This window comes from Pseudomicrostroma glucosiphilum (genome assembly GCF_003144135.1).
Source record: "Pseudomicrostroma glucosiphilum strain MCA 4718 unplaced genomic scaffold BCV69scaffold_10, whole genome shotgun sequence".
Taxonomy (NCBI): Eukaryota; Fungi; Basidiomycota; class Exobasidiomycetes; order Microstromatales; family Microstromataceae; genus Microstroma; species Microstroma glucosiphilum.
In genome coordinates, this window is record NW_020289922.1 from 86,873 (window position 1) to 96,739 (window position 9,867).

The following is a 9,867-nucleotide window of genomic DNA, read 5'->3' on the forward strand; positions in this document are numbered from 1 at the left end:
ACGTTGAGCACCGCCGGATCAGGAGGTCCGTCGGATGTCCTGCTCCTTGCTCAGCCCTGATGAAGAGGGAGAGTGTGCACAGCTGTTGTACCGCATCTTGTTCTCCGAGGGTACAAGAGGGTGCGAGGAAGCGAACTAGCTCGAAGCCTCAACCCCCAAAGGCCCTGTCTCGCTCGAAGACCTGGCTCATTGCTTGCGAACCTGCGGCCCTGCTGACATCCTTCTAGGTCCACAGCCAAGATGCTCTACCAGCGCCTCCCACCTGCACTGTACTCCCTTTTGGTCGCATACACGGTTGCGTGAGTATGAAGTGGGGCATGCTAGCTGTATAGCACCTGACAAGACGTCTTCTGCCTTGGTTCGCGGAAATAGTATCAGCGGCATGTGCATAGCGTGAGTACAGCCACTAGCGCTTGCGTGCATATCGACACGCCTTCGCATTAACGCTGACCTGCCTGCATCCTCTCGCTTCGCAAAATCTTTTCCACCTACCATCACCCCTCTCCAGATACGATGTAGTGGTAATGAATGCAGTCCTTCTCATGCCTGACTTCCTGCTCATGGCCAACACCACCAAGCAAGAGACGCTTGCCTTTCTCTCCTCTGTCCTCCTCATCGGTGCAGCCATCGGTACTCTCCCCTCTGCCTGGCTAGCAGACAAGCTCGGTCGCCGTGCTCCCATCTCAATCGGTGCGCTGCTGTACGTCGTGGGTACGGGAGTCCAGCTGGGAGCGGATAAGAGGGCAATCACGCTGGCTGGGAGGGCGATCAGCGGTGTTGGAGTGGGGTTCATGGCCCTCTGTTGCTCCCTCTACACGGCAGAGATGTCCACTTCTTCCAATCGCGGTATGCTCACTTCACTCCAGCAATTCTTCCAAGTCAAGGAAGTTCTCATTGCCGCATTCGTGGTGTATACCTCTACAAAGGACAATTTCGGAGAGGAAAAGCAGTGGAAGATGCCAGTGGGCGTATCTATGGGTCCTGCGGTCATATTGATGGTGATGATTTGGCTAATGCCGGAGTCGCCGAGATGGCTGATGATGCGAGGGAGAGAGGCAGAGGCGATTCATGCTCTTGCTGTGAGTGGACGAAACGGTGGTGTCCACAGATACTTTGCTTTTCACACAACAGCCTTTCCGCACCTGACTTGCGACAGAAATTCCACTCCCGAGGCGATGTGAAAGATACGTACGTCTGTGCGCAAGCAGCAGACATCAAGGCTGCCTGCCTCTCAAGTCGAGCGCAAGGCGATGCCCTCCGGTCCATCTTCCGCAGCAAAGCCGGCCGCAAGCGCTTCGCCATCGGATCTCTCATTGCCGCCTCGGGGCAAGTCACAGGCCAGTCGCTAGTGCAGTACTACCAACCAGCAATCTACCGCGCCCTAAACTTCTCGCTCAAGCGTACCCTGCTCTTCCAGTGTGCCCATGCAGGAGTGGGACTTGTGGGGACTTGCTTCGCCATTGCTCTTATGGATCGACTCGGGAGAAGATTCCTCGCTGTAATCTCGATGGGCCTGTGTGCCATTGGACTGGCGGGAGCAATGGTCACTATTGAGCGTTGGCCCATTGAAAGTCTCAAAGGCGATAGAGATACGGGTCACTATGCCCATCTAGGCTTTACATGTGAGTGGACGTGGAAGATATTGGACAGAAGCCGTCAGTATAACTTGACCAATGCTCAATGTCCCTGTCTTGCCTTGCTTGCCGGCTACAAGGGCTCTTCTACTTTGCCTTCAATGCCGGCATCGGACCAGTCACCTACACTTATGCTACCGAAAGTGAGTGCCATCCCACCGTCGACACCTACCACTCCCACGACAACGCTCAACGCTCAGCGCTAAATCCTCACCAACCTCTCTTCTCTTCTTGCCCTGCACAGTCTTCAACACTCCTGCCCGCTCCCTCGGCTCTGGCTTTATCCTCCTGACTAGCTGGTTTGCCAACTTTATGATCACCCAAGGCGCCTCTAAAGGATTTGAGAAGCTTTCCTGGAAGTACTTCCTTATCTTCCTCGTACTCGCTGCACTCAACGGCTTGTTCCTCCTATTGGGAATGCCAGAGACGAGGGGGAGGACATTGGAGGAGATGGATGAATATTGGGGAGAGGAGGACATGCAGCGGATGATCGTGCTTGGGAGGAGGACGGGGAGGGTGGGGAGGATGGAGAGGGAGATGGAGCTGAGGAGTGGACTGGTGCGACGATTGCAGGTGGAGAGCTTGGGGCTGGAGCTCAAAGGCAACTCACAGGCGTAGAGTGGAGAGGGAGACTTTCTCACCTTGACAATCCACGCTGACGACTCCTCCAAGCATAGCAAGCCTGTTCCGACGATGTAGATTGCATGCCCAGCTTTCGAAGACGAGCTGCAGCACGACACTATCTTCTTTCTAGAATATGTAATGACCTCTTATGTCCACAAAGGCCTGGTCCCGTCCTTCCTTCTCGTCCGGCCATCTAAGACCCCAACTCACGTCGCAGTGCTCAAGCAAGCACCACCTTGCCATACTTCTGCAGTACCCTCTCCTCCACTCCATCTCCTACCCACCTCTTTCCCCCCTTCTCCCCCTTCTTTCCCCCAAATCCAGTAAGCGTCTTTCCTTCAAGTGAGCTCTGCTTGATGGGGGGTGGAGCTTCGAGGAGTTGTTTGCCAACTTCATAGAGGGTTTCGCGCTCTGTTGCGTGGAGCTTCGAAAAGTCGGCTTTGGCCATTGGGTTTGGCTGCTGCTGACCTGGTTGAGGGCCTCCCATGCCCCCGAGAGGACCCATCATGTCTCGGGTTGAGTCGGCCGCTGAAGGAGGGGTTTGGAGGAGGACAAAGGCGAAAGATCAGCTGCGGAGAAGGACAGACTGGATGGCTTGCAGCTGTATTCACTGACCATTGTCATCTCCTAGCAGTACCCTATACACGGCATTGAGTCCAAAGAATGCAACGAGGAAGTACCAGCTCAGACTGCTAACCCAAACCATTTGAATCCCTTCGCTGGCCAATCCCCTCTGCAACCAACCCTTGAAGTAGTCCAAGGGAAACGGCAATGGACTGAGGGGAATCTTGGCGACTACGAATCCAGAAAAGAAGAAGGAGATCCATCCCATGATGAGCTGTTGTGGGATCATCATTACCATGCTCTTCTTCATTGGCTCCATCATTCCCTCCATTGCATTTGGGTCACTCATAGGATTGGGTGGCATAGCTGGACCTTCCTCCTCGGCAGCAGCGGGCTTAGGTTCTTCGGCGAGGAATCGTCCACTGCCGAGATCCTCCATGAGCTTCTCCCTCTTGGCCACAAATGACGCAGGGGGAATCATTGCGTGATTCGTTCGTAGCGCGCCCGAGCGAGCCATGATACGTTGTTGTCGCAATTCGAGAGAAGTAGGTCTCTTGGGAGGAGAGGTGATGAGCATGACAATGTTGTGACGAAGTAGGCCGACGAGGAGGATGACGAGGGTGATGGGGAGGAGGACCCAGTCCCGGATAGCAGAGTCCAGCAGTAGCGTTTGTCTGTGAGGTGAGGTGGACGGGGATGTGGTGGATGTGAGCGTGCGAGCAGCCGTTGTACTGCGGCGAGACGATACTACTCACTCTACGGCCATCTTGTACGACGTCGTCTCTTCTCCTCTACCGATGATGCAATGTATGCGATGTGAATGGTGAGCCCGTCGGAAGAAGCGTCGCCCCGCCCCGCGCCCCGCCCTGTGCTTGTGTGCCGCGTGGCGTTGGCTGCTGTCAGTGTCAGTGTGCCTTTGACAGGAAATGGCTTGTGCTCAAAGCCACGACGACGACGACGACGACGAGGGCTCACCGCTACAGACGACAATCACCATCATCATCACCATCACCATCAACCCCCCTCCGTGGTATTAGGCTGATACGCCATCGACCGAAGAGGTCATTGGCTCACCCTCGCCATCATGGCCGCATCGTCGTCGTCGTCGTCCTCGGCGACAAAGCGGTCTGCCTCGTCTTCCACGTCGAGCGTGCCCACCCTCTCGCGCTTGAACATCATCGCCGACGCCTTTGGTCAAGACGACGAGGACGCATGGGCATTGGACTCGGATGATGAAGACTTTGCTAAGCAAAGATCACAACAACAACAGCAGCAGCAGCAAGGCCGCAGCGCTACCGGGTCTACCAGCTCATTGCGCTCACCTTCCTTGGTCGCCTATCCACGAGGACCGACAGTGGAAAGGAGCTTCAGCTCGGGAAGCGTCACCTCCAATAGCAGTAGTAGCAGCAGCACATCTGCCGCAAGGAAACATGCACCACCAGCACGACCTCATCCCTTTCCCTTGCCAACCTCCTCCTCTTCCTCAACTTCCAAGACGACGCCTTACAGAGCCTCGTCCCTCTCTCAGTCTCAGGTCCCTCTCTCCGATAGAGGCAGGGATGATTTGAGGACAGACCAATCATCCAATGGACGCTCCTCATCTAGCTGGACCATGGTCAGCGACATGAGCACAGCAGCAGCAGCTTCCACTCAACTATACGATCCTAGCCCTTCAGCCACACCTCGCAATCGCAGTCGCTCCCCAACAATACCAAAGACAGTATCGCGCGCAGCGGCAGCGAGCGGAACGGCCTCCTTGGCCGGCTCACCACCCGCAGAGCTGGGATCCACTGCCGCTGAAGCCGTACTGCAAGCTTGCATGCGGGATCAAGGGGGGTCAGCACGGGGCAAGGGGACACTTTCGCCGCCCCTGGCATCACCGACTTACGATTCCACCTCACCTACCGACATGGCCCGTTCCTCATCGATCACCTCCGTTGGCTTGGAAAAGAAGCGGGATAGGGAGGCTGGCAATTTCACCTCTTCCATCAGAGACGAGGTGATGGACATTGTCAGGGATCCATTCGTTGCCCTGGAATGCTTGACAAGGGCTGCTGCTGCTGCCTCGAGCTCCGATAGCGCCTTTACTGCCAGTCCTACTCCCACGACGGCAATCCAGCGTCAACAAGAGCATACACGCAACCTGGGAATGCACAGGGGATTCAATGATCTTGGTGGCCCAGGCACGCCCGGCAGCGCCTCTGCCTCTTCTTCCCCACAACAGCTACCGCGCTCAGCATCTGCATCGTCGACGAATTGGAAGGCAGGCAGTCGTGGTAGAGGGTTTGCGCCCTGGAGCGCAAAGAGGCAAGACAGTTTTGACCCTTTGTCCATTGCCGGTGAGGGAGTGACCATGAGCGGACGTGGCTGGGCCAGGAATAGCAGTACGACCAGCCTCGACAAGGGCAAAGGAGCTGCTGGTGATACTGGTGATAAAGGCTCGGGTGCAGAAGGAGACGGCGAGACTACCCCGGGCGGTGGACAATACCTCCCCCTGCCCTCGGACGCAGAAGGTGGGCACACCTTGCGGAGGGAAAAGTCTGTGAGGACTAAACGGCGGTGGAGGGAATTCTTCCGATGTCTGGAGGGAGGGTCCTCGGCAGCAGTAGCCAGTAGTGCCTCGACGGTTGACCTCACGAAGTTGAGGGAATTGAGCTGGAACGGCATTCCCTCTGCTCTGCGGCCCATCGTCTGGCCTCTCTTGCTCGGCTATCTCCCACCGAACTCGTCGATGCGTACAGCGACGCTAGCTCGCAAGAGGAACGACTATCGTAAAGCGGCCCAATTGGCTTTTGGATCAGACTGTTTCGACGAAGGCGAGAACAGCAGTAGCAGCAGCACCAACAAGACAGGCTCTCCGATTCCACTGGCGGCACATCGCAAGAATACCGAAGAGGAGAAGATCTGGCATCAGATCTCCATTGACGTCCCGCGTACGAACCCCTCTCTACCACTATGGCAGCGTGCCTCTACACAGCGGTCCCTCGAGCGTCTCTTGTATATCTGGGCCATCCGCCACCACGCGACCGGCTACGTGCAAGGGATGTCGGACCTTGCCACTCCCTTTTTCCAAGTCTTTCTAAGCATCTACCTCCAAGTCTCCCCGGACGACGAGGAAGAAGCCAGCGCAATCGAAGGTGAAACTCGTCGAATTGAAGACGTAGTTGAAGAGTACGACCCTGTGCATCTGCCCGCTGAAGTCCTCGTGGCAATCGAGGCAGACACCTACTGGTGTCTTGGTAAACTCCTCGAAGGGATTCAAGAAAACTACATTTTCGCTCAGCCTGGAATCGTACGTCAAGTACGTCGCATGGAAGAGCTCGTTGGTCGAATTGACGCTCCCTTACATGCCCATCTCAAGGCTCAAGGGGTAGAATACATGCAATTCGCCTTTCGATGGATGAACTGCTTACTCATGCGCGAAGTGAGCGTTCAAAACGTTACACGCTTGTGGGATACCTATCTGGCTGAAGGGCCAGATGCATTCAGTGATTTCCACCTCTACGTCTGTTCCGTCTTTCTCTGCAAGTGGAGTGTGGAATTGAGGGGAATGGACTTTGCGGGATGTATCATGTTCTTGCAGGCATTGCCTACGAGGGGATGGGGAGATAAAGATGCGGAGCTACTGTTGAGTGAGGCATTTGTTTTTAAGAATCTCTTTGGACAGACGAGACATTTGGGGGATTAAGAGAGGGGGATTGAGAGAGGGGGTGGAGAGAGGGAAGGAGGGGACCAATTCATCCATTCAACCAGCAAAGGCAATATCATCCGATCCTCCGATCCTCATCCGTACAAAAGCATTGAGAAGCATCACTCCGGCAGGCAGGCAGGCAGGCAGGCGAGCGAACCAGGCAGGCGAGCAGTGGAAAAAAGCAAAAGCAATAACATGAGACATAATACTTGAAGAGTGAAACAAAAACATGACAAGGGACGAGAGGAGAAGAACGAGAAAGGTACTGAGGGAAGGAAGGAGGGAGATAAGTAGGTGAGAAGGAGGAGGGAGGGAGGGATGTGGTAGAAAGAGCACGATTGATGAGGAGGGAGAGGTGGGGTTTCGAGGAAGAGATAAAGCAGGGAGAGGTGAGGTGACGCAAGAGGAAGAAAATAGTGGTGTGGTTGTTGTGTGGTGTAGGTTGGGAACAAGGCGTAGAGGGAGGGACGCTCAGGACGAGTCTAGCCAAACCTGGCAGACGTGCAGAGCAGAGAGGTCATAGGATCGATCGCTCCTGCGCTCCTCTCTACGTCCTTCCCCTTTGACTTGCCTCCTCCATGAGGCCAAGAAGAGAGGCAAGACAGGCGAGAGAGGAAAGATCCAGCAGCCGCTTTCATCCTTTCGTCTTGCTTTGCTTTGCTCCGCTCTGCTCCGCTTTGAATCCTGCCCGTCCGTCGATCGTTGAGTCCAATCGATCATAAAAGAAAAAAAAAGTTACTAGTTCGTTCGTGTCTGTCTGTCTGTGTATACCAGGTCCGGTCCGGTCCAATTCAATCCAATCCATATCCGTGAGTAGATCGACGAAAAAGCTGCCCTAGTGGGGTGAAGGTCCGGACCGCTACGCTGGTGACCTTGGCCGCCCCGGTGCCGCTCTTGTCTCTGAAATCCGCTGCGCTGTATCTGCGACTATCAAGCTTTCTGACTCTCTTCGAGTCATCGTTCCGCCTATTGGCTGCTGTGAAGGCCCTCCATGTCTACGAGTGCATCCGCTCATGCACTCCGTGGACCAGAGGTCTCCACCCTCGGCAAGACGCGCTTACTGAACGCGCCTCCTTAGGGCTCATAGAATTCCACTATCCCTAAGCGCATTCTGCAGAATCGTTTCCTTGACAGCCGCAAACACCAGCCGAATATTGCTCGTGTCCGTAGCCTGTGTCAGATGGGGGAAGATGCTCAGCCTTGCGCGATTGGTTTGGGTGAAGCGCCAGAGAATGTACTTTGCGGCCTTGTTGACATCTGCGCCTCCAGAGTACTCGGGGAAGAAGTTGCTGAGCGGTACGCGTGGGATCTTTTGCTTGAAGACGTCAATCTTGTTTAGGAAGAGGACGATGGATGTGCGGAGGAACCATCCTAGCGAGGTAAGGTAGGTGGGATGGTATGGAGATGTGTCAGCTTCGTCGGCGTTGCTTCGAATCCCTCACGCAGATACTCACTGCTGTTCACCACGCTCTCGAAGAGCACCAAGCTCTCTGCCATCCTGTTCTGTCCGCTCTCCTCCAACAAGACCTGGTCGTACTCGCTCAAAGCGACACAGAAGATGATGCTCGTCACTGCCTCGAAGCAATGAATCCACTTCTTCCTCTCGCTTCTTTGTCCACCAACGTCAAACAGATGGATGGACAATTGACCCATGGCAAACCGCGTCTCGGCGATTCCAGTCGTCTTGGTACGCGCCCGTAGCACATCGTCCTGTGTAGGCACGTAGCCAGCTGCTGAGATTCTGTTGATGTTTTCGAAAAAGTACGGCGCCGAGTCCATCAGGTAGAACTCCGATGACCTCTCCGTAATGGACTGTGTCACTGGGTCCTCCCAAAGTGAGGCCACGGCAGCAGCAATGTTGGGGTCCAGTGTCAAGTCTGGGTCGGCATCGACTCTATATTGGAGGATCTTGTCGCAGTTCTCTCGATTCTCAATGTTTTGAGGCTCTAGTCGGAATTTCCTCATTGCCAAGACGATCGCCTGTGCGGAGTCGATCAGATTCTTGACCACTGTCAAGCGGTACTGCAGCAGCTCCTCTGTTGTGTAGCCATCTTGGTGGATAATCTTCATCTGCTTCACCACTGTAGACTTGCCAGATTCACCGGAACCTATTGGAGGCAAACGTGAGGTGAGAAACCACTTCATCAGCGTTCTGCCAACACAAGCTACAGCATATAGGCGCCGCGATGATCGTACTCACCTAGCAGCAGAATCTTGCACTCCTTTCTCACTTTACGGCTGTCATCCTCTATTTGTTTGTCGATGGCAACGCTCTTTTCCTTTGCCTCGTACTTCTCACCACCTGATGACATACAGGCACCCATTTTGGACAGTCACGTAGATGCAGGAGAACAGCTGTGGACAGTGGCGAGATTGACTCGTATATGCGCTCTTTGGGAAGCGACCAGCAGAAGAGTCCAGCTACGCAGCGGTCTAAAGGCTCTTGGTTGAGGGACTCGGGTGGCTAGGCGCTTCGCGTGTGATCGGGTCCTATTGAAATACAGGCCCGCTGGGAAGGTCGTTGCTAGTGATCAACACTGGTGGCTAAAGAGCAGGGCTCGTATGCGGAAGCTCTTGACGGCGGAGGTGATGCAGTGTAGCGGTTCAGGTGCAGTGGCGAGGATGGATAGCGATGGAGCAGGGTGACCGCCAAAGGGGGACCGGGCTGGGGTTTGCTTTGCTACGACTCGTAGCGTCAAGTCAAAAGTCTTGCGGTGTGGCGAAGTCCGTGCCCTGAGAGGGAGAGGCCGAGGGCGTGGTAGCAAATGTAGCAAATGACAAGGAAGTGTTGCTTCTTGGCGGTTAGGCAGAAGCTGTCGAGTTGTTTTGGTCAAGAAAGAGCCGGCGTGGGTCCTTGTGCTTCCGCTAGAAGTGGCTCTTTGATGTCCAGAGAAACACCTGGAGGCAATTTCTCACGCTTGTGGGCGTGATGGAGCAAAGGGCAAGTGCGGATGACTTGTAGCGCGAACGGCGTCGAAGCAATCGGCTCGTTCCGAGGGGATGCGGGGTGCTCGCAAGGCTGCCAAGGGACAGTAGATGGTGGCTGTGTCAAGCGTCGTGGTAGCTGCGAAGACAGCGACCCAGTGATGCGTATCTAAAGGCGAGGGTACAAGGGTGCCGATGCGGTTGCGATGTTTGCTGCAAAGAGGTGTGCGGTCACTGCGGGCGTGTGCGGGACGAGTAGGGCGGGGCGACGGTGAGGAGGAGGCGAAAGGAAGGGAAGAAAGGGAGGAGAGATGGATGGTAGGCTGCCTCGAAGAGGGTGGTGGGTAAGCGACGTAGCTAGGAGGAGTAGGATGGTACGATGAAAGGAGGAGGAGGAGGGGTGCGCAGGAGGGAGTGGGCAGCGGAGGG

At 55.3% G+C, this 9,867-nt stretch overlaps 4 protein-coding genes across 4 annotated transcripts; 2 read left to right on the top strand and 2 right to left on the bottom strand.

Moving 5' to 3' along the window:
• Nucleotides 1-53: 53 nt before the first annotated feature.
• Nucleotides 54-2,559, top strand: BCV69DRAFT_27499 (general substrate transporter). Its single transcript, XM_025491051.1, has 6 exons — nt 54-299; nt 373-393; nt 509-1,079; nt 1,157-1,622; nt 1,715-1,777; nt 1,879-2,559. The coding sequence occupies exons 1-6, from the start codon at nt 241-243 to the stop codon at nt 2,250-2,252; spliced, it is 1,554 nt and encodes a 517-aa protein (XP_025346812.1). The 5' UTR covers nt 54-240; the 3' UTR covers nt 2,253-2,559.
• Nucleotides 2,479-3,588, bottom strand: BCV69DRAFT_299966 (DUF850-domain-containing protein; the record flags this gene model as incomplete). Its single annotated transcript, XM_025494404.1, has 3 exons — nt 2,479-2,786; nt 2,874-3,496; nt 3,578-3,588. The coding sequence occupies 3 exons, from the start codon at nt 3,586-3,588 to the stop codon at nt 2,479-2,481; spliced, it is 942 nt and encodes a 313-aa protein (XP_025346813.1).
• A 195-nt stretch (nt 3,589-3,783) lies between these two features.
• Nucleotides 3,784-6,813, top strand: BCV69DRAFT_283761 (RabGAP/TBC). The gene has a single exon (XM_025492815.1). The coding sequence runs from the start codon at nt 3,907-3,909 to the stop codon at nt 6,508-6,510; it is 2,604 nt and encodes an 867-aa protein (XP_025346814.1). The 5' UTR covers nt 3,784-3,906; the 3' UTR covers nt 6,511-6,813.
• Nucleotides 6,814-7,413: 600 nt separating this feature from the next.
• BCV69DRAFT_27623 (guanine nucleotide-binding protein alpha-3 subunit) lies at nt 7,414-9,131 on the bottom strand. Its single transcript, XM_025491105.1, has 3 exons — nt 8,714-9,131; nt 7,968-8,621; nt 7,414-7,884 (listed from the first exon to the last, which is right to left on the bottom strand). The coding sequence occupies exons 1-3, from the start codon at nt 8,835-8,837 to the stop codon at nt 7,595-7,597; spliced, it is 1,068 nt and encodes a 355-aa protein (XP_025346815.1). The 5' UTR covers nt 8,838-9,131; the 3' UTR covers nt 7,414-7,594.
• Nucleotides 9,132-9,867: the final 736 nt, after the last annotated feature.